Below are 24,555 nucleotides of genomic sequence, written 5' to 3' on the forward strand. Positions count from 1 at the left end.
CTTGTGGCAAAATAATACTCCATGTGGACAAGAGATGCTGAAGTGTCTTCCAATAACGTATGCTGTCTGGATACAGTTTTATTTACTTTATTTGTAAGAGTAAAATAATAGTTGCCCATCAGAATTGTTTTCTGCAGTGTTTATGAGTTTTAACAGCCCTTCTCTTCTCCCCACCCCCTAGTAAAATACAAACTATTGCATAGGTAAAGGACTTCATCATGCAGATAAATGTACCGACATGTTTAGCTTCACACAGGTAGACTTTCTTGATGATTTCCATGACTATTGAAGACCAAAGAGGAGGAAAGAAGAACAGATGAAAGGGGTTGCAAGCTTTCCTTTCTTAATACCACTAAACTAAATGTATAGCTAGTGCACAACTTGTGGTGTTTGTTTCTGTTCAGATTTTAGAACATCTTGATCTGTTTCAGCAAAAAGGAATTTGGGGTCTGTAATGCACTTGAATGAGAACAAAACCAGTTTGAATATTTGAGTATTGTGCACATTTGTAGTATTTTCTGCTAAATTGATTGTCTTCTTCCACTAGATGGGGCTTTCTTCATTGATGAGTTGAACCATCACTTTTCCTTCAAATGCTTTTGTCCACATGCACATACATGTAAGTGTGGATGTGCCTCAAGTATCAGAGCCCTGAAATGCTTTTTTTCCCCTCTACCTTACCTGTGGGAGTGCAATTTGCAGTTTTGGTGCTTGTCAGAAATGGCACTGTGCAATAGTTTGTGGCGTTGAGGCACCAGTATAATTTTCTGATGCACTAAGTTATGTAGCATCCTTGTGCAAACACATTGATTATGTGTCATGGTTGCTCTCAAATAGTGGGCTTAGTGGAATGGGAATCAGTCACCATTTTGGGTTTTTTTTAAGCTGTAAATTATACAGAAGGTAGAGAAGTGACACAAGCAGAATTAATACTTGCTGTGTAACTTCAGCGCTGATGATAACAACTTTGCAAACTTCTCAAATGCTGCCCGGTGAGCATGACTTCTCAAATACTCCAAATAGGTCAGGCTGGTTTCTCTTTTGCAGTGTAACAGTATTTTATTTTATTTGTCTGCAACGCTGCAAAATGTCTTTCCATTATTTAATTAGCTCAATAACATGCATCTACGTATAGAATTTGGCAGATGAAATTTCTGAAGACTGTGGATGGTAAAATGTATTTTTCCCCAAAGTACTTACTTGCTCATTATGGATTGTTTGCGTCATTGCTGTGGCGCAGTCTAGTTACTAAGGTACCAGCTTTTGGCTTTGATCTGGTACTTCCCCGTTGCTGTCCTTGTGATTTTCAAGAGACTTCCATCTATTCCATATGTATTTTTTAAAAGCTAAAAGTAACACGTGTACTAGGCCTTCCAGCTACAAAATTATAATTCTTCTGAGCATGAACTTGCGTGGCTGCCCTGCTGAGGAAGGGTAGCTACCACAAGAGTTCAGAAGAAAGCAAACCACCTCTCTTCAGAGCAATGCAGTGGTCCCAAAGATGAAGTGAACATGCAGGTAGCAAAAAAATTTCATTTATATAGGATTACCTTAATCAGAGTGAATGTCCAGCTGCTCTCACATGAGTGCCACAGCTTGCTTTCCTCCAGGTGGTTTCCTGTTTCACTGTTCAATGCTTCACCTCGTCAGAACATTTTCTTTCCTTTGTATCTTCCACCTCCCCACTAGGGAAGCTTACATACACTTACTGCCACTATGTAAAGGAGAAATTTAAGCTTACAGACATTTTTTGGGCACAACTGTGGGACCAGACAGCCTCTTCCAAGTCCACCATACCTGTGCTTTTCCCCTGGCTCCTCAGGCTGATAGACTTGTATTCTAGGAGGATTTAAAAGTGAGTTTTGATCCAGGTGCTTTTCAGGGTTCTTTCAAGTCCTAGAACTGTCCATTTGAAAGCAAAATATTTGAGTATCCTTAGGACTCAAGGTTCAAACAATTTCTGGCTTGCATATGTTAAAAAGGATAAACGAAACCTGTCTTTTTTTCTGTCCTTTTTTTTCTCTCTCATATGCAAAGGCATGTGCTCCTTTAATTGAGATCATACAATATTTTAAATTTTTTTTCAGTTATGCATTGTTTTAATATGTTTCAATCTGCTCTCCTGTATTTAAATCATCCTTCTATTTACAGTCAAGCAGGATGACAAAAATAACTGTGGTCTCATAGTGAATCAGTGGAATTTTCCTGCATTTCTCCCCTGATGACTCGACCGACTCCTAGAGAGCCTAAATGCTTTTGCATTTTTGCTTGCAAGAATGAGGTGTTTTCCCTCCTGCATTCCTGTATTTTTCCCTGTCTTTAAGTCTCACTGGGATTTGCTTTTGTTTACTACACAAACAGTAGCTACAGCATTGTGTATCAGGTCATAGATCACTGCCTGAAACTAAGATTGCTGCATGCCTTATTGAGAGTCAGTTAAAAAAACCCATGGCCTCATGACAGCTGATTTAAATGTGTATATTTGGGGGGAAGGGGTTCCAGATCTCCTCAGGGATTGTGTTGTCAATTGTGTTTGGTTATTGCTTTTGCAGCCATTAGTTTCTTCTCTTTCTTTAATGAAGAAATAATATTTTTTTTACACTGGGCCTCTCTTGCTTCTCTCTTTTTTGGCACAGGATAGCAATCGTTGCTTGTTAACGTTGAAGAGTGGTGGTTGTTTTTAAAAACTCACATTGTCCCCGATTACTGCAGTTTTGTATCCTCAGATAAAATACCTATTCTGCGAGGAGTCATAAAGATATGCTGTAACAGCTCATCCTCCCATCCCCCACTTCTCCTTCAGTTATCAACAGTGCGTCAGTGGAAATTTCCACCCTTTGCTAATGTGAGAGAAAGCACAAAGTTGCAAAGCAGCCTTTGGAGAAAAAAACCCCACTACTGCCGTTTTAGGAACACAATGAAAAGCAGCATACGATTTGCAAGCAGAAATGAAATTAAATTCTTGAGAAACGGTGGGACTAAAATGGTGCGGCAAAGAGCATGAATTGCATTACGAATGAATGCTCTTGCTAAGGGAAGGGGGCATGAGGGTGGTGGTGGATCCCTATCCTCCTTTCTGTTAGTTGCAACTGTGAGAGGATTTGGAAGGCTTCTTCCCAAGGAGAAGAGTTAAGTGTCATCTGTTAAATTTACCAGTGACTTTTAATGGCTTTAACAGAAAATATGATTTTCCCTTGTTTAAGGGGTGTGCATCCTTCAGATGTTGCTGTGCAGTATTTCTAATGAATTGTCCAACCTTAAAAATTATCTCTCTCCCTAAACTTTTAACCAGGTGGCATCTCTTAATTCTGGAGACCAGAAAATGGTAGGAAGTTCAGTTTTTCGAAATATGTTAGGCCAAATCCTGTTCCCCATTGAAGTCCGTGAGGATGTGTGAGGAGGACTGAGCTCACCAGAGTTCCTCCGAATCCTTCTTGAGGCAAGTTATTCCTGTAGCTCTCAGTAGCCCTGCTGCAGTCAGAGGAGCAGCACCTTTGCTGACGTGACCTGGCACTGGTCCCTTGGCTTCAGTGATACTCGGCCACAGCCCGCACCAGCTGGGCATGTGTTCTGGAGGACTCGTTGCTTCAGTATGGGCCACAGGGAGATTTTTTTCCATCAGACCCCTCACATACAAGAATTCAGTGCTTCAATCTGATCTTTCTGAAAAAGTCTTCAGAGATGAATTGTGGCTATTAACGTAGATGCCTGCGTAAGAGCTTCAGGATTAGGATGTCTGGCTAAGGAGAAGCATCTTTGCCATGTTTTCCATGGGTGGATTCCACCCCTGTGCAGTAATCCACCACATGCTGCTGAGTCATTTCTGGCCCGACGGGTCTCCTCTGTGTGTAGTATTTTTATGTAACACATTTCGTTGGATGAAAATGAGCTCCATGCAGCGTGAAGAACACAAGTGTTTCTGTTGTTCATGACCACATCTCCTGTGTTTCCTGTTCAGACTCCCAGTTCAACTTCTGGTCTTGGGGACTTAGCCTCCAAGATTACCTTTATGAAGATGGACTGTGATGCTCATGCTGACTTAGTTAATAGTCTATACCTCTTGCAGAGCAAAGACCTCTCTGTTAGGTACAGTTTTTAAATCAAACTGGGATGCTTGATCCAGCTTGGGTAATAGGACTTCAGTTGAGGGATATCACTTTCAGGTTATACCGATGCTTCATGGGGAGGTGTGCTTGAGTGGACTAGAAGGAAAGGAGAGCTTTAGTAAGAGGATGTGTAAAGATGGAAATGAAATAGCTAGGTGGGAAGTGCTGTGCTGTACACTTAGTCTTTAAATTACTGATAGTCTTGGAAACAAGGTGAGTGGTTAGTTCTCTTCAGTAGGATTTCTGAGACAGTTGCAGTGTCTTTTTACTGTACTGTAGTTAAGTGCCGTGCCAAATGCAAACAAAGTGGTTACGAAGTGTTCTGGTTACAGCTCTGTTGACAATGCTGGTTCATTCACAGCGTTTCAAGGGAGGAGGGGTGGCCAGTGATATGGCTTACCCATTTTTGCATTAGTATGATGGCTGGCACTACATCACTCATAACTTGCAGGAAAAGCATACATAATGTTGCTAACGAATTTAAGGTACATCTTGTGTTAAGAGACGGGATCTGAATTTGCATGTCTGAGATATGAAGTTAGTGCACTGTGTGTAGTTTTGTCCCTTGTCTGAAGTGGGGCTCATGAAGTGCAGTAGACCTCTTTGCCTTCAGGTGTACTGAAGTTTTAAAAGCCTCTTGCAAAATTATAGTTGAGCTCATGAAGAAGGTGCAGTTCTTCAGCAAAGGAGTTTATTGCAGAAGTAACCTTGGTGGCATAAGATATTAATGGGGATCAACGTTCTCCTTCCCGTAGACAGGCGATCAGCTTTTTCTTTATAGCTGTCAAAGACAGCTGTGTGGTGGACATGAAGTGCTTACCTGGAGCAGTGTGTCTTATATGTGCTGTGCATGTGTTGAAGTAAGACCTTTCCGGTCCCGCCAAGGTCAGCACAACCGTATGCTTGTCAGCTGCCAACTGCGCAAGTGGGCATTCCCTGTACATGGCTTCAGCTCCCACCCTCAGATTGAAAATTTAAGCCATGTTCACACCAGAGATGTGCCTAATTTGGGATAAGTCCATCTCCTTGGGTTTCTTTTGCTGTATTTTTAAAATTTCCACTCAGCTCTGAAGCAGAACTTTAAAGGAAGAAGTGTGCCTATGTGTATATAAGCTTGAGATGTTTCAAACTGGCTTTTGTTCCCCAAAGAAATAATGCCGTGAATTCAAAGGAGGAGGATGCATGTTGTAACTGAAATGAATGTGCCACCCTACTTTTTTTTTTTAACACTATTCAAATCAAGGTGTGGAAATGGATGGAATAGGTACAAGAAGAGTAAGCTCTCTTTAATCTCCTTGGGTAAGCAGTGATGTACAACAAAGAAAAGTTCAGGCTGAGCCTGCTTCACTTGAACTTTTCTTAATTGAAATCAAGGTAATACCGAGCTTTTATTTCAAACCATTCTGGTACCAAAATGTAAGAAAAAATGATACAGTTTCATTTAAGAAATCCCACAGTTACTTGAATTAAAGTTGATACAGTACAGGTATTTTTTTTTTATTGTGTGTATGTTTCTCATTGCAGGTATTTTTTGATAGACTTTGAGGGCCCACCTTCGATTGTATCGACCATGATGGATCATTTAGGACGTGATATTGATGTAATTAGACGTGGTTTTATAAAACATCCTGTATCAAAGACAGAAGAATGCAGTGGCATAATCCCAGTCAACTATCAAGATAAACTAATTGTGAAGAAGTGAATATTCCAAATAGCATGTTTGAAAGTTTTAAAAAATTTTTTTATTCTTGCTTTGGAAAACAATTGTGATAACTAATGTCCATCAAAAAGAATCAGTTTTGGCCATATTATGTGTGTGGTATAGTACACTATCTTGAGTTATTGTAACATTTGAGGTTTCTTTTTGTTTAAAATAATTTGAATAGACTTAAATCTGTATGCTTAACTTGATATCTGACAACTCTGAAAATTGATTTTCTTTTCTCTTGGAGCATTATGTTGATAATGAAGATTTATCCATCATCAGAATGCTAAAAATAGCATTCTTTTCCAAAGACAGATTACTTCAAAATATGTATATTTACATAAGAGATTAAGAAATCTACAGTGTAAATATAGCAGTATAGGATGTGATTTGTTGGAGGTGGGGTTTTTGCTTGGTTTTGGAAAAAGGTAATAAAAGCGTGATTAAAAATAAAGCTTGACTCATTTTTTAAAAGCAGAAAAGGTACGAGAAAAAATAACCTACACTGCTAAAAGACACGTCATACTTCTTCCTTTAAGGTATTAAAACTCTGTTCAAAGTACAGGTAAAAAATTATTCTCTATAGAAGAGGCCAGAAACTTCCAGGTGGCAGGTTAGAGAAAAACCATGCTTATATGTGAACAGAAGAATAAAAGATGCTTTGTTTTACCATCAGTTAGACCCAGGTGGACATTTCAAACTGAGAAGAATGTGAGGACAAAGGTCTTAACGTATGTTTTGTTTCTTTTGCTCCTGTGAAAACCACAGAAAATGCAGTGCACATGAAAGGCGACATTAATGTCGTATGGCCTCCTGCAGGTTGGACATAAATTCAGTAGTTTCTAGAGGATCTCCGTATTTCCCCCATGCTCCTGAAGGAATGCACTAGCCACTTTTCCTTCCGAAGGAGTGTGTGTGTTGTATAGTTACTTCTGTAGAAGAAAGTAAGTTGACCGTGGTTGACATACGTTGTTATGCAGAGAGGATAGTCTTTACACGAATGAGCTTCATGCAGAAGCTGCCTCCTCCAACACTCCAGTGTCATGCGTTGCCAAAGGGAAGGCCAGTGCAGAGGCCATGGTCAGATTCCCAGAGACCTGTGACAGGTCTTGTTGGTGTGACTACTCTCCAGTGTGCTATTTCATCATGAGTTTTTCACGTCTCTCTTTCATGGAGGTACCTGGGTCATTTGGGGGCGGGATGCTGCTTTTTTCCTTGGATGTATAACTTCAGGGGGGAAAAGAAACCGGTGTTTCTTCTGAGTATCTTTTTTTTTTTTTAAAGGAAAAAGTGAATTAGAAAAACGAAAGAAGAAATTTTCTTTCTGTATATCTTTATTTAGGAGACATGAATGTGTGTGGTTTTGTGGGTTTGGGTTTTTTTTTCCTGCTGTTTTTTCTGTTTTTAAATCTGCTTTTCTTTTAAGAGCAGACTGTCACATTTTGTGTCTTCTTTCCTGGAAAAAAATGCTAGGAGAATGGAGAAAATACACTGCACGTTTACTGAAGCTGAATCCATATTAGATGTTCTTTTTTTTGTAGTTACTGCCAGTTTGATCCTGTGGTTGCTGTGTGGGCAGAGCTTTTCTTATCAATGACTTTTTGCTTGTAGGACACACCTTCCGTTCATACGCATGTGAGTTTAGCCAGAAGGAGCCATAGGTTTGTAAGTCTATGCCACAGGTTTGGCTCCCTGAGCTGCCCTCTCTTATGGGCTGCTGAAAATTCGGATCCGCAGTGTAGAAAGTGTAAACTGCAAGTAGGGAAATACAGAATGCTTTAAAGAAAGTGTTTTACTCAAAAGTTTCTCAGAAGCTTTTCTTAAATAGAAAGTGAAAAGAAAGCTTATCTTTTAAAGTCACTTTGCCTCTGGCTAGGACTTCGAGCCCTAGATTTCATTGGAGTACAAAGAATATATAAGCTTTCAACTTCATAAAATGAAGATGATGATTGTCAACAGAGGCTTTACACATATAAATGTTGCATGTTTGTCTTTATTAAATTTCCTTTAGCATAGTATTAAATTTTGTGTTTAATTTGTTCCAATTTCTAGGTTGATGCCTGCATTCAGTAGGAAAATCCTAGATGCTCATTAGAGATGAACCCATCAGCTTATTATTAAATATGAGACATTATTTGTTGTGAATTAGGACCTTTGGTCAGTCAGACATTCATGCCACTCTTTTCTGTGGGGCCCATTTCTGATCTCTACAGAAGATTGATGGATGTCAACAGTAGAAGCCTTGGGCTCCTGAATCCAGCTCATCCCAAGCAGTAGCACATCTCTCGGAGCCGCAGCTGATCCTGTTTTCTGAAGTACTGAGCATGCAGAGGGGAGTGACTGAAAGCCGCCTTTGCTGTTGGGATAGAAACATTGACCACTGAAACCAGTGGCCACAAGGAGAGCCATGCCTGCCGGACTGGTGCGTGGTTATATAAGCACTGGTGCTTTCTCAGCAGCAGGATTTATTTATAAAAGCTCTGCTGAATAGCTGGCTCTCAACTGGATGTACTATTTTCTTCATAATTGATAGTTTCTAATAAGAACATTTTTTTATTTTTTTGTTTTAATAGGGGGTGGGGTGGGGGAGGCTAAGGAAGGAGTCTTGGGTTGCAATTTGTTTAGCCCAGTCAGCCAACCAGACTGGTAGTTAGCTATTTTGGGAAACTAATGCATAACAGTGTGCGCCTTCTCTCTTAATAGCTGTAAACGCAGGAATGGACACTGGAGTATATCAGAAGATTGGAGCAGTTCTGGGTTTGAGCAAACAGTCTGAGTTGTGCCATGGAAGAAGGCGAGTAACTGTACCCTGAATGAGCATAAGTTCTCCCTGCAGAGGAAGGGAAACCTTTGCACGTCTTTCAGATGTGTTTGCCTTTTTGGTTGTCGATAGCTGGTTTGTCCCACTGGGCTGTGAGTGACTCCTGATCTCCAAGAACTAAATTTCAGGACACTGTGTGGTGTTGCTGGAGAGCCAGAAGAGCCTGTGCAGCCAAACCATAGCCAAATGCCTAAAATGTCAAACTCTGTTAGCATTCCCAAGGGCCTGAACAGTTTGAATACCAGTACTTTAAATTTTGTTTACCAAAGAATCCGATAGTGAAGCTCTTCCACCCTTCCTTAGATTGTTTCCGAGTGTATAAAATAAGTAGTTTTATGCTCCTAGATACTCTGGTTTTCTTGTTTGTGGACTGTGGAGATACACAGGATTGGGTAAGTATTAAAATAACAACTGGCAGTTCTCCTGGCTCAGAAATGTTTTCTCTTCTCCATCTTAACCTTCAGCAAACAAATGAGCATGGTTGGTTTTATGGTGAAGATCTTCAGTCACTCCTTTTTCCTGATCTTGTCTCTGTTTCTCAGCTGAATCTTGCACTCTGGAGGTTTCTTCAGCAGACTGAGGGCACTGCACCTTCAAAGCACTCAGTGTGGCCACTGGCTTGACCCCAGGAGTTTTGTGCAGGCAGTGATTTGCTCCCACAGACCACGAGTGCATCCTCCGTACATCTGACTAGTCTGTCAAAATCCTGTTTGTTGATAGTGTGAGCTTAAAGAATTTCAGGATCCTCAGTGTCAGCAGAATATTTCTGTCACTAAGTGGTTTAATGGCACTCTGAAAATCATCTTTCACATGGACTGCTGGAGCTGCAGGCTGATCTGGGTACAAGCACCCAGGGATGTATTGCTTTGGAAGTCATCCGAGGAGTAATTAGAATGGCAACAGTTGACGTGACTCATGGGCTCCTACTGGTGAATCTAGCTTTGATCACTGAAACACATCACCTGTCCCTTAATGAGATCAGTTTCTGATTAGTAAGTTGCTACACTCTGTTATGAAGGAAGACTTTGAAATTTAAAGCAGTCCTGTTGGAGTCAGAAATTTCTCTTAAGACATGACCAGTGTGCCACACATTATTTCTGCTCAGAGAGGCTCCTAGGATCTGTCCAGCACTGCCAGTGTGTCCAGCATAAATGTTCAAGAATCACAAGGCAAACCCCTGAGATATTTTGAACTCATGCATGTAATCATGGGCCTAAAAATCATGAGTATTGTTTAAAATGTGAGGTTTTTTTTATTTGCCTTTTAGATTTTATGATTCACTTTTCTCAAACCTTGTTGCTGGCATGATTTTCACGTAACATCTGACTGTGAAAAACACAAGCAAATGAGATACTTGATAAATTCATTGGGACTGGTGCTATGTCCCTCCACCCACTGAAACAGAACAAGGGAAATTAAAAAGGGAGTCATTATTGTGTCCTTTCCTAGAATTCTGATGTTCAGATAGGATAAAAGTGAGAATTGATGTGGAGCCAAAACATGCATTTTCCCAACTGCTGCACGAAGGGAAGATTAAAAATGTGTTACTCTCCATGACCTATGTAATGTGTTGCTTTCTTAGTGCTGCTTCAACAGACATTTAAAAACATGCAGGCTGCAGCTGGTGGACTACCTTAGGCTAATGCTGCTCCTCTTTGCACAGCTATTTGTGCAACGCTGCGGAGGAGTGGGAGAGTCACCACTTATTGGATGCTGGTTAAGAGGGGGAGTGATGCATTGACAGATTCCAGTTCTGGAGTATTCAAGGTTGCCTTCTAAAAGCATTTTTAATGGGAGGTAATGCTCACTGTAAACCTGGGAGAGTTTTTGCATTGTGCTTAGGCTGTCAAGTCAGCCTTGTTTGGGGAATGCTAACTGGCACATAGAAAATCTGGCTTATTAAATTCTTCAACATGTTTATGTTGAGGATAGTTTTGGGGGATGGTGTGGCTCCACTGAATCGTTAAGAGGCCTCTGGCTGAGTTCTGGTAGGAGCAGATGCACTTGCTTCCAGGGGAATCCTTTAGCCATCCTAGGAGGGTTTGCAGGCTTCTGAACTTTTGTTGATGAAGGCTCATATGACGCTTCCACACAGGGGCTGGTTGGTGCACCTTGGAGAATGCCTGATGTGTGCAGGGCTCTCACGGAGCTTCTGACTGTGGTAATGAGGTAAGTTCAGCTCAGTTTTCTGCTGAGGGCTGACGTGAAAGTTACATACAGGGAGAAAAAGGCTTTGATTTTGAGTTTCCCTTCACAATTCACCTTGGAAGCAGCAGTGGGGTGAAGCAGGGTGGAGAAGGTTTGTTTCATACTCAGTGTTCTTGCAGGCTGTCTTCCCCACTGTTTTTTGTATGTGACGAGCAGAATGAATAAGTCATGTATAATCTGTTTCATCTGTATGCATTGGTACCTGGGAGATATAGGACTGAGGAAAATGTAAAGAGCAGGATGTTTATTATCTTATTAATGCATGGGCATCGTTCCCATTCTCTTGCTCAGTGAGTGGGAATGTTGTGAAAGAAATACACTCACTCCTTAAATGTCAAGGAGGTAGGCACCATAGAAGTGCTAGGATCCATAGCACTGGGGTGGAGGGGTGAATGGGGCCGAGCACCACCTTCAACAGTCAGTGGCTGCAGCATGGTCATAACAGACCACACTGGGTGAAAAGTGCGATGGAGAAGGATGTCAAAGGAGTAAAGGGTCTGCGTGGAGAAGCTGAAGAGACCCACACTGAGTACAGGCCACAGAGGTGTGTAGGAATGTTGGGGGGGAAAAACCAAAGCGCATCCCTCCCTCCTGCCCTGAAGCAATCGGTATGTTTGCACAGAGGAGCACTGGAAGCAGCTGGTGGGTATGGGTCTGTGCCCAGTGCGCTCAAAGTGTAGACACAAGACTTGTGCTGCGTCAGCATGCTGGAGTAGAATCAAACCAAAATTGTTTGATCCTCCAACTTGCTAACTATGAGGCAGGGTAGGATATTGGAAGTTGTACCAGCCGCTGGAAAGTGCAAATGGTTTGCTTTAGTAATCTCTGTAATCCCCTATAAATAATGCCCTCCCCTATATTGATGAAAAAAATTACATAACAGCTACACCCAGCCAAAAGGGAAAAAATAAACAAAACAAAAAATGAACTAGTGCACTCATGATGCTGGTCAGATTCATCTGAGCCGCATTAGGAGAGCTTAGGATTCCTGCCAGAGAAAGAAGGACTACCATCAGGAGGGAAAATCTGCATAATCTTGGGCTGGAAATGTAGTTTTCAAGAAACTCCAGACCCCAAGGCTTTGTTTGTTATGCAGGGTGCAGCCTGAGCTGGAAGGTGGGGGACTCGTATGTTGGGTCACGCTCAGCCACTCATTCATGGGGACTTTCGCCCTGGGGTTCCTACACTGACTGGCCTCTACATCAGCAGCGGCTGCCCCTGCTTTGATGTGGTGGCTCTTCCATGTTCCACGTGTGCAGAGAAATTGCTACTGGCTTGCTCTGGCACGCTTGTTAAGCTTCACTGAAAAGTGATTTAGTGGATCAAGAGATAGAGCTGCAAAGGGTTTCTCTCCCCAGGCTGGATATAGTGACAGAACTGCTGGGAGATATTTGCACTGTGGCTGAAGGAAACTTTATTCTCTAGTTAGAGAAGTGCAAAAGGACTGTCAACTGCTGATTGATGGGCCAAGATTTGGCTTTAAAATACGTGTGCATATTTGTTCAATGTACACTTAGATGCTTGGGTTTGTCTTAGATCTTACGGTGTCTCAGGTTGTGCTTTGGGCTGCAGTCTGCAGGAGTCACCTGTGATTGACAGAGCTGACAGTAATGCCCATTTGATGGTCCTTGGATATGACATAGGGGTTATGGAGTCCATGGAGGGACATGGTTGGTGAATGCTGGTGCTGCTTTTCTCCTTCTTCCTTCCTCCTCTCCTGCCATAGCCATCTCCCGAGAGGTGCTCCCCCACCATACTCTGCTATCCCCGCCCGGAGACTTCCAGCTCAGCCACTGAACTTCTCATCAGATTTGGGCTTAAATGTTGGTGGATATTGTCCTGGTTTCGGCTGGGATAGAGTTAATTTTCTTCCTAGTAGCTGGTACAGTGCTGTGTTCCAGATTTAGGATAAGAATAATGTTGGTAGCACACTGATGTGTTAGTTGTTGCTGAGCAGTACTTACACCTATGTCAAGGACTTTTCAGCTTCTCATACTGCCTTGCCAGTGAGGAGGCTGAGGGTGCACAAGAAGCTGGGAGGGGAGGCTGACCCCAACTGGCCAAAGGAATACTCTATACTATATGGCATCACGCAAAACAAAAAACTGGGAGGAGTTGCCTGGGAGGTGGTGGCCCACTGCTCGTGGACTGTCTGGGCCATCAGTCAGCAGGTGGTGAGCATTTGCACTGTGCATCATTTGTTTTGTATATACTTTTATCATTATTACTATTTCCCCTTCCTTTTCTATGGTATTAAACTGTCTTTATTTCAACCCACGTGTTTTACCTTTTTTACAGTTTTCTCCCCCATCCCACTGGGAGGATGTGTGGTGGTTAGCTGCCTGCTGGGTTAAACCATGACAGTCCTTTTTGGTGCCCAACGTGGGGCACAAAGGGTTGAGATAATGACAGATCTGACCAGAGCGTTTTAAAAAAATTGTCATAAACATTCATTATATTAGTTTAAGGGTCGCTGGTTGTAATGCTGATTTATTTGCTCTCAGAGTGGTTGTGCTTGTCCTCAAGAGTTGCATTCTGTAACACCTTACTTGCTGTGTGTGTTCCCTGTTGTGCTCTTTATCACCTCTGGGGGCTGGGTTAATGTTATAATTTTGCTGTACTATCTAACACTGGCTTATGATACCATAAAATTACTGGTTGTGAGACTAATCTAGTATTTGTACTCAGCATTGCCATCATCTCTGTACTTTGGGAACCATCTCTTGGAAACTATTAATAATTACACTCTTTACCTTTTCTCCTCGGAGAGCCAATCTATGGGGGAGACAAGGGGGGACGCTTTCCCCTGCTCCTTCCCCTTCCCCTTGTCCTCCAGGCTAGTTAAAATAGCTCTTGAGAATTTTGAATATCCTTGGAATGTTCAAACCAGCATGTTCCTATTGCTATGTCTCCTGAATGTGTTTCAGGTCTTGTTTAAGGTTAAACTATTTAAAAATACCATGCAGAGATCTGCCCTGAGGCTGGATAGTTATGAGTGGCAGGGTGTGTGGGATAGCACAGGCAAGTACCTAGGACAGTGGGCACCTCCAATATTCTGGAATTTCACCCCTGAAAAAGTATGCTGTCACCCTGGCAATTCCAGAATGACGCAGATCACTACAACGTGCTGGGGCCTGGCCCATGCCTACTGACCCTGTTCAACACTATTCAGTACCCTAAGGGGAAGAGAAGGTCTCTGGATCTGATGACAAAATGACAGCACTGCAGCTACTCCAACCCTGGTGGCAGGCACTGCAGCTGAACCAGAGAACCAACCCGTGATGGTATCAGTTGCCCCTATACACAAGAAGAAATATTGGATGCAAAAGTCAGGTCATTTAGTAAGGGAAGAAACTCCTACTAAGATGGGGAAGGAGGAAGAAGTGGATGAGGCAGGCTACTCTGAAGCACAGCCATCATGAGAAGAGGAGGAAGAAGAGGCAGAACTCAAGGTGGTAGCCACCCGATCACTGTCCCTGAGAGAGCTGCGAGATATGTGAAAAGATTTCAGCCATTGTCCAGGCAAGCACATTGTCACCTGGCTGCTCTGATTCTGGAATAACCAGGCCAGTAGCCTGGAATTAGAGGGTAGGGAAGGGGGCATTGACAAAGCGATTGGAAAAGGGGCACAAGCCCTCAGGCTCTGGAGGTGACTCCTGTCAGGCATGGAGGAAAGTTATCCCTTCAAGGAAAATGTTATATGTCACCCAGGCAACTGGACCACCATGGAGAGAGGTATCCAGTATCTGAGGCAATTAGCTGTGCTGAAGATGATTTATGATGACCTGGACAACGAGCAGTTATTCAAAGATCCAGATGAAGTCAAGGGTACATGACCCATGTGGCGGAAGTTTGTACAGAGCACACCATTGTTGTATGCCAACTCATTGGCAGTGGTGACCTGGAAGGACAGAGAGGGACAAACAGTAGATGATTTGGCTGTCCAGCTCCGGCAATACGAAGGAATTCTCTCCTCCTCCCTATGGGCCTGTGTCTTGGCTGTGGAGAAACTGTCCCGGGAGTTCCAGCAATTCAAAGAAGATATGTCCTACTCCCCACCTGTACGGACCAGTATCTCAGCTATTAGGAGTAAGCGTTCCTCTGCTCAAAAGAGAGGATATAGTGGGTACACACCATGGGCCACCCATGGTGTGTACCACAGGTTTTATCTGTGTGACCATGGAGAGGACGTGAGGAAGTGGGATGGAAAAACAATCACAAAAGGGTGTTCTTCCGGGAAAATTGTTCCTCCAGTTTCCAGTGGGCAGTTCCCCAGACAGAGTGGAAGGCCTGACCTCACTTCTGATCTTAATAAAAAGACTTATGATTTGTATTTATAAGAAGTGAGTAACAAATATTATGACCAGGACTAGAGGGGCCCTGCCTCCAGCTAGGTGGAGGAAGGGGACAACCGGGTTTACTGGACTGTGTGGATTCGATGGTCTGGCACATACCCACAGGAGTATAAGGCTCTAGTGGACACTGGTGCACAGTGTACCCAAATGCCATCAAACTATGAAAGGGCAGAACCCATCTGTATTTCTGGAGTGACAGGGGGATCCCAACAGCTAACTATATTGGAGGCCGAAGTGAGCCTAAGTGGGAATGAGTGTCAAAAGCACCCCGTTGCGACTGGCCCAGAGGCTCACTGCCTCCTTGGCACAGACTACCTCAGGAGAGGGTATTTCAAGGACCCGAAGTGTTATTGATGGGCTTTTAGTATTTCTCTGCCTTGGAGACAGAGGAAATTAAACAGCTGTCTACCTTGCCCAGTCTCTTGGAGGACTCTTCTGATGTGGAATTGCTGAGGGTTGAAGAACAACGGGTGCTGATTGCGACCACAACGGTGCACTGACACCAATATCACACCAACCAAGACTCTCTGATTCCCATCCATAAGTTGATTCATTGACTGGAGGTCCAAGGAGTGATCATCAAAACTTGCTCACCCTTTAACACTCCCTTATGGCCAGTGTGAAAGTCTAATGGAGAGTGGAGACTAACTGTAGACTATCATGGCCTGAGTGAAGTCACGCTGCCGCCAAGTGCTGGCGTGCCGGACATGCTAGAACTTCAATACAAACTGGAGTCAAAGGGAGCCAAGTGGTATGCCGCAATTGATACTGCTAATGCGTTTTTCTCAATCCCTTTGGCAGCAGAGTGCAGGCCACAGTTTGCTTTCACTTGGAGAGGCATCCAATACACCTGGAATCAACTGCCCTAGGGGTGGAAACACAGCCCCACCATTTGCAGTGGACTGATCTAGACTGCACTGGAACAGGGTGAATCTCCAGAACACCTGCAATCCATTGATGACATCATTTTATGGGGCAACACAGCAGAAGAGGTTTTTGAGAAAGGGAAGAAAATAGTCCAAATCCTTCTGAGAGCCGGTTTTGCCATAAAACAAAGTAAGTTCAGGGGATCTACACCGGAGATCCATAATACTGTATGTCATCACTACTATGGCAGCTATATGCCATATCAACAGTATTACTGTAAGAATTACCCAGATTAATGAAAAATGAATTCTGAAGAAACCAAGCGAAGCGCAGCAATGATAGAACCAGGCAAATGCAGTGGTGATGGAACCAGAACTGGCTTCAGCATGCAACAATCCAGCACCACACACCATCTCTCCTGCCCTGAAGGACTGTTCTGACAGATGGAGCCAAAAGTCATGGACTAAATGAACTCAACAGACATTTTAGAGGGATAGTCCATAGACTAAGGGAATGATATCTGTGTGTATATGTCAAAAGGCAGGAAAGGTGGTGGTGATTAATTGGAATGTATTGGAAAGTGTGGGACCTGAGCATGATGTAGATGCTATAGCATAAGGGGTGGATATTGTCCTGGTTTTGGCTGGGATAGAGTTACTTTTCTTCCTAGTAGCTCATACAGTGCTGTGTTTGGGATTTAGGATGAGAATAATGATGTTGGTAACACACTGATGTTTTAGTTGTTGCTGAGCAGTGCTTACACGAAGTCAAGGACTTTTCGGCTTTTCATACTGCCCTAACGGCGAGGAGTCTCGGGTGTACAAGAAGCTGGAAGGGGACACAGCCAGGACAGCTGACCCCAACTGGCCAAAGGGCTATCCCATACTATATGGCATCATACTAAACAAAAAAAAGCTGGGGGGAGTTGGCTGGGGGGTGGAGGCCTGCTGCTTGTGGACTGTCTGGGCCCTCAGTCAGTGGGTGGTGGGCAATTGCATTGTGCATCACTTGTTTTTTTTGTATATACTTTTATCATTATTACTATTTTCCCTTCCTTTTCTGTCCTATTAAACTGTCTCTATCTCAACCCACGAATTTTACCTTTTTCCTGATTCTCTCCCCCCTCCCACTGAAGGGGGAGTGAGTGAACAGCTGTGTGGTGTTTAGCTGCCTGCCTGGTTAAACCATGATGCAAGACAGAATGAGGTGTGGGCAGGTGGTCTGTGGCAGAGATTGGGGTGTTACAGCTGCTGGAAAATGGGTAGGCCAGAGCTGGAGTCACTTCATGGATCCTCATATGCACCTCCTTCTCCGTCCCCAAGGGACAAGTGTATCACCTTGGTTGGACTCGATGATCTTATAGGTCTTTTCCAACCTAAATGGTTCTATGATTCTATGATTCTACAACCTAGGGTCTCCATGTGCCAGGAGGTGCATTCCCACACCAGGCAGCTGGTGCCTGCCTGAGTTGGAGACAGCACCGGCTGCAGCATCCTGGCTTTGCAGCTTAGGTTCCAGGTTGGGTGGAGAGGCTTGACTGGTACAGGGAGGATGGGGAGCAATAGCCTTGCACATGACAAAATGAGGTCAGGCCCTTGCATGTGGTGCTGTGCCCAGAGAGGCTCACTGCGCCGGCTGGCACTGCCCGGGCTGTGCGTGTGTGGAGGTAGTCCATGGGCCTGGTGGCAGGACGAGTGGCAAGTGGGACTTGCCTCTGATGCCGGGGCTTGCTGCAGTCCCCCCACGCTGATGTGCCAGGTGATGTGTGACCTCGGAGCAGACACGCTGTCTGTGATGGGGTAGGGAGCAATTTGGGTGTGCAGTGGTTTGGCCAGCACTGTGTTATCCTGCAGGTGCATAAGGGGTTTGGAAAGCTCTGGGAAAGCTATTGATGAGGTTCCCAGCCCGTCGTACCAACAGAAGGGCTCTCGTGGCATCCCTGCAGACAGTCTGAGGCCAGGGCAGCACGGAGGGTCAGGGAAGGGGTGCCAGGGAAGCATGCTGACAAGGCAGCATAGACGCAGCCTGTCTTTCCAGTTGAAGAAGGCTGCAGCAGGTTTCTCTGAAGGCTTTCCGTGCTCGGTGGGTGAATCACTACCGAGAAGTGTGGCACTTCTTCTTGTGTAGGTCTGTACCGCCAGCTTCTCCACAGCCTCCGCTGACACTGAGTAATCACTCGGAGACAAGTGGGGTTGACGACTGTGAAGAGAATTGTAAATCACAGCATTAGAACCACTCCTGCACGTGACATTCCTCTTGGCCTCTGGGAACTCTAAAAACAGCTGTGGTCTAAAACCCCCAGTTAATTGCACTGTGAAGAGCAGAAGCCCCCTCTGAGTGTTATTATGATTTGAATTACACGGTCCTTAAATGCTGGCATTTAAGAAAGTATAGTAGTGATCTTCCTCATGTGAGAATCCACAGAAATGTTATGGGTTCTTTTAATAAATGTGGCCAACCCACTGAAGCCAGTTGGAGTCCATGGTAGATGGTTTTACCAAAAGTATTTGCTAAGGTATTTTTCTGAGGATGAAAATTAAGAAGTCCAGATGGTCATCAACGTATCTTATTCTTGCAAACATATGAACATGCTTTGTTTTATTCCTATGTCGTTGATTTCTCCTTGGATGTGGGGGAGAACGTGTGTTTACTTTTCTTGCCCTGTTGATTTCAGTCTGACTGCTTACTTGCACAAAGCTAAACGCATACCTGAAAATTTGAAGGTTCAACAACTTGCTTGATGTCATCTAGGTCCGAAAATCAGAGCTTTCTGTGGAGTTCTAAAAGATTTCTAACAAACATTCCTTGAAAATATGAGGTTGGGTTTTTTAAAATCCTGAATACCAGTTGTTTCCTCATTCAGATGTCATTTTTTTCCTTGTACCTTGGTGAAAGTAAAAATTTTGGAAGATTTTACTGAGAGTTCAACTGCTTTGACTTTGATCAGTGCTAGCAACATGGTTCTTAAAAAAAAAAAAAAAAAAAGAAAAAGCAACTCTTGGCAGAGAGAAGACTCTCTAGGTGGGCCAGTTAACTTTAATGAATTTTCTCCTCTTTGCTCTGTGTGTCCATTATTTGAAAACACGTTGTAGCATTCGGTTGAGAGCCTTCTGGAGTTTATGGAAAGCCTGCTGTCTTCTCCAGGCTGGTGTGTTGGAGGCACGCTTAGGGAAAGATAAAGACTTTTTCTGACTTCAGATAAACTGATGCCATTTGTTTCTGATGTCTTTCAAAGTTCTGTCTCTTGGAGGTCAGACAGAATTTCAGTGGAAATGCCTGAATCTTCCTTTTTCCCTTGTCCAGTTCTTTGTACATTTTCTACAGTACTTTTTACCGTAAAGAAGTTCGATTTTTTTTTTTTTTTTTTTAATTTGAGCCTCATTGTCAGGAGATGAACCATTTCAAACAGGGTACATCAATCCTCTTTCTGTTGTAGGAAACTGTGCCATTTGGAGTTGCTTGTGCTTATTTGACTTTCAAGCTGTTTCAGGTGTCTTTCTATAATTAGATTAATTTTCACATATTCTTCTACACTTCTCTCATCTCTTCTTCAATGCATTCCTGAATCAATTTCTTCTCTTTTGAGTTCTTCTAATTGAGTGCTTCTATCATTGTCTATGGCCAGTGAGCTGTTAGAGAAACTCTCTATCATGTCCTCTGCAGAGACTGTGGAGATCAGGTGAGGTGTACAGCAAGTCTCAAAGCATTTCTTTATAACTGCACTCTCCTGGCTTCATAGAGTCATACATATCTTAAGGGCCAGAAGGTGCCTTAGATCATTTAGTTTAATCTGCTGGCTATCACAGGCTCTACTTATTGTTATACTCCAACCTGTTTTGAGTTGGCCCAACAAGTTTGGTTTAGCATAGGTTTTCTCTCTGAAAGGTAGCCAAACTTCAAATGAAGATTTCAAGTGAAAGCTAATCTAGTCCCTCCTCTGGAAAGTCTCTTCCACTGGTTAATTACCCTGACTGTAAAATATGAGTGTTGTTTCTGCCTGGCTTCCTACAACTTGCCATCTGTTTGAGGGAGGTGGTTTTCCACTTTTGGATTTGAGAAATCCATGGATTTAGTTTCTGAAATGCATCTTCCCCTTGTCTCATGGACCTTAAAAAAAAAAAAAAAAGGGAAGATGGGATCTCTGGTTCCCCACTGTCTCAATGACATGATAAAAGCAACCAATCTCTTTTGATATCAAATATTGTTAAGGTAGTGCTTTTTAGATGGAGGACTTTTCCAGATCTGCCCACTATCTTTGCTACCATTCATACCATCTCTGGAGTTGCTTTTGTAGACAAGCTTCTCCACATCCTCCACTGCTGGAGTAATGAAAGAAGTACAAAGTAGAAGGTGTAAGCTCAGAAAAAAGACAGCATGAGGCACTGTGCCTGTCACATTCAGAAACAGAAGTCAAGATGTGTTTGTAAGTCTTGTACTGCTCATGATTATATTTCTCTGATGTACAGCCTCCCATTAGTAGGAACAGTCTTATAAGGAACTTTGCAGGAAAAGTCATCTATATTTATATAGCTATTGTTTATTTGTAGTTTTGTCTATATTACCAACAATTTAATGGCCTCAAATTGCGCCAGACTAGATATTAGGAAGCATTTTTTTACGGAATGGGTTTTTAAGCGTTGGAATGGGCTGCCCAGGGAGGTGGTGGAGTCTCCATCCCTGGAGGTGTTTAAGAGTCAGGTTGACATAGCGCTGAGGGATATGGTATAGTTGGGAACTGTCAATGTTAGGTTAATGGTTGGACCAGATGATCTTCAAGGTCTTTACCAACCTAGACGATTCTGTGATTCTGTGAACAAGTAAGTCTATTCCTTCCAAGAGCCTTTTCCTGGAGGATCAGTAGGAGGCAAGATATCTCATTTAACAAGAGAAAAGGGGAGAGAATCTGGGGAAATAAAAAATACCAAACCTGGAAGGAAAGAGGGATGGCCAAACTTGATATTTTTCAGTAAAAAAAAGGGGGATACTTGAAGCAAAGGAAAATAAGCAAAGAATCATTCAGGTTGGAAAAGACCCTTGGGGTCATCGAGTCCAACCACCAGCCCTACTCTACAAAGTTCTCCCCTACACCATATCCCCCAACATCTTTTCTAAACGACCCTTAAACACATGTAGGGATGGTGACTCCCCCACCTCCCTGGGCAGCCTATTCCACTGTCTGACCACTCTTTTCTGTGAAAAATTTTTTCCTAATGTCCAGTCTAAACCTCTCCTGTTGCAGTTTAAAGCCATTCCCTCTTGTTCTATCACTAATTACCTGTGAGAAGAGACCAGCACCAATCTCTCCACAGTGTCCTTTCAGGTAGCTGTAGAGAGTGATGAGGTCTCCCCTCAGCCTTCTCTTCTTTAAACTAAACAGTCCCAGCTCCTTCAATCGCTCCTCATAGGATCTGTTCTCCAGGCCCTTTGTTGCCCTCCTCTGCACTCGCTCCAGCACCTCAATATCTTTCCCGTATTGAGGTGCCCAAAACTGAACACAGTATTCAAGGTGTGGCCTCACCAGTACAGAGTACAGGGGGACTATCACCTCCCTACTTCTGCTGGTCACACTATTTCTAACACAAACCAGGATTCCATTGGCTTTCTTGGCCACCCGGTCACATTGCTGGCTCATGTTCAGCTGCTTGTCAATTAGAACCCCCAGATCCTTCTCTTCCAGACAGCTCTTCAGCCACACCTCCCCAAGCCTGTAGTGATGCATGGGGTTGTTGTGGCCCAAGTGCAGGACCTGGCACTTGGCCTTGTTGAAGCTCAAACTTGATATTTTTCAGTAAAAAAATGGGGGATACTTGAAGCAAAGGAAAATAATGAAATAGTTTGAGAAAACACTTGACTAAAAAAGCAAGTGGTCTAATCAGGAAGAAGAAAATTCAAGAGGGAGTGAGGAAATAAATTTAGAAATAAATAATCCAGATTATGGCCTTTGGCACTCTTATATTTGATTTCCTAAATTGTCCATAAATTGAGATAAAAAAGCATAAACCCAGAAAATGTATGTGTAGCGTCTAGTTACTTTAGGCCGTGTGTTCACACTTTAGCCTGAACTCCCTGTTCACACTCCCTGTGTGTTGGCTTTCTCTGGCCATTACCTGGAGTGCAGCATTTTTCTCTCTAGGGCAGGAAAGGGTAGGTGTGGAAGGGGATTAGTTTACACTCAAGCTCTGCTCCTGTGGCACTTTCAGTGCTATCAACTCACACCACTTACATCTCCAAGCTCAGGTCTGGACTCCAGGACAGTCACCTTGACAGTGTGGACAAAGTCAGGGTGACCAGAGATGAAGATTTAGTACTACAGCTGAAAGATCTGCGTAAGGTGGTACTTGGGTGCTCCATTGCTTCCAGTTTGCTGGCAATGAATTTGTCAGCCTTCAGAACTGACTGCTGTGTATTTGGACTGGCATAGCCAAGAAAACCCCCATCCTCTGCAGATGGGGCTGCTGCAGGTTGGACTACCTTCCAAAGAAGGGCAACGAAGCTGGTGAAGGGTCTGGAGCACATGTCATACGAGGAGGGCTGAGGGAACTGGGGTTCTTTAGTTTGGAGAAGAGGAGGCTGAGGGGAGACCTCATCTCCCTCTACAACTACCTGAAAGGAGGTTGCAGAGAGATGGGGATGAGTCTCTTTTTAACCAAGTAACAAGTGATAGGACAAGAGGTAATGGCCTCAAGTTGTGCCAGGGAAGGTTTAGACTAGATATTAGGAAGCATTTCTTTACAGAACAGGTTGTTAAGCGTTGGAATGGGCTGCTCAGGGAGGTGGCGGAGTCCCCATCCCTGGAGGTGTTTAAGAGTCAGGTTGACATAGTGCTTAGGGATATGGTGTAGTTGGGAACTGTCAGTGTTAGGTTAATGGTTGGACTAGGTGATCTTCAAGGTCTTTTCCAACCTAGATGATTCTGTGATTCTGTGAAGAAGGTAAACACAGAGCAAGACCTGATGGCACAAACCTGAATGGTCATAAAAGACTAGGGTCTTGGTTTTATAGCTAATGACCTGGTATCTGAACCTAGGAGAACCTATCCTGCCTCAGATCACTTTCCCTTACACAGGAGACTCTTTCCTTACACTGAAGTCTTGGCACTTTTCTGAAAGCTTAGTCTTGCTTAATTGGCTGGAAACAGATATTAGGGCTTTAGTTTGGCCATCAAACATTTTCCAACTGTTTGCCCAGCAGTAAGAAGTTAACCAAAATTTGGGCACCAAAGCTCATAAGCCAGGTTCTGATAGTCTTCTAATGCATTCCCACAGCAACCTGGGTCTGTGTTTTCTGGCTTTTGTACTTACTGTCCATTCAGTCTGTATGTCTAAATGTCTAAAATGTCTGTATGTCTAAAGCTGCCTGCTGGCATACGCACACCTGCCTAGCGTTTCAATCGTCGTATCGTGAGACTCCATTTCTGCACTGCTCTGCTCTCCACAGCCAGCTGCAGAAGATGCTGTCCCACTCTGCTGACAGTGGACCAGAGAATCACTCTCTGGACTGTAGCTAGCTACAACAGGGAACATCCTTCTGGAAGGGTCACTCAGCTTCTATACTTGTGTGGAAAATTGCCTGGGAAGGGGCTGGCATCAGGATTGTGTGAGAAGGTTGTAAGGCTGGAGAGTGCCCGCTGCAAGGCAGACAATAGTAACTATGTGTCATGTAATTCTATGCCTGCTAGCTTTTACTGCAGGGAGCTTGTCCCACCCTGAGTCTGTAACTGTTCACTCCAGGATATCTCAAATTTTGAGCCTCACAGCCATGCAGGCACTTGGCTACCTACATATTTATAGGCCCAGGACCTGAGCATCCTCTAAGTCCCTGTATGAAATCTGGGTCAGTGCAGTTCCAGTATGACCATGGATGTTTAGATAAAAGTGCATGTAGCTCTGCAGATGAATACTCAAGAGCTGCTATGTCCCAGCAAGGACAATGAAGATGCTTGAGGGCATGCTGTTACATTCCTTAAATTATCTCCTGCTTTGCACTGCAAAAATAGGTTTTATTTCCTCTACTGGGCAGCTGCACCTCAGGAACAGGCAGGAATGTGCTAATGTGCATGTGTGCTTATACAGTTTTGCAGAACCAGCTGAGTTTGTAAAACTCTTTGAAAAACACTTGGCGATGAAAGGCTGCATCTGAGTGTGTGTCATTGTAACCCGTATGAGCTTTACAGACACACAGAAATGAAATTAACTGCTTATTTTAAAAGCAGGTTCCAGAGTTTCCCTTCATATAATGCTCTGTCACTATCAGGTTGTGAGAAAAGTCCCCCTCATTTCTCCTTGTTGACAGCTGTGGTCAGGGTAAGATTTGTAGGGAGATGTTATGACTTGAACAAGTCTTCCCACATCACACCACCATGTTTTAATGAAATCGTTTCCTGTTAAATCAGGGATGATATTAAGATACAAATCACGCATCTTCCAGCTTTGAACATTTATTTCCCTCAAGAAGATGTGGCGTTTTGGTGTCACTGCCAGATGTTGTCTCTGA

The 24,555-nt window shown here is 43.5% G+C and overlaps 1 protein-coding gene across 1 annotated transcript in view; it reads left to right on the top strand.

Annotated features, from left to right (window-relative positions):
* The window catches only part of MRPS6 (mitochondrial ribosomal protein S6), a 50,273-nt gene extending 44,008 nt beyond the window's left edge, over nucleotides 1-6,265 (top strand). Inside the window, exon 3 of the mRNA XM_074816709.1 lies at nucleotides 5,631-6,265. Coding sequence (XP_074672810.1) covers nucleotides 5,631-5,808 — 178 coding nt within the window. The 3' untranslated portion in view covers nucleotides 5,809-6,265. The remainder of the gene's footprint in view (nucleotides 1-5,630) is intronic.
* Nucleotides 6,266-24,555: the final 18,290 nt, after the last annotated feature.

Source organism: Strix aluco, chromosome 2 (assembly GCF_031877795.1).
Source record: "Strix aluco isolate bStrAlu1 chromosome 2, bStrAlu1.hap1, whole genome shotgun sequence".
Lineage (NCBI taxonomy): Eukaryota > Metazoa > Chordata > Aves > Strigiformes > Strigidae > Strix > Strix aluco.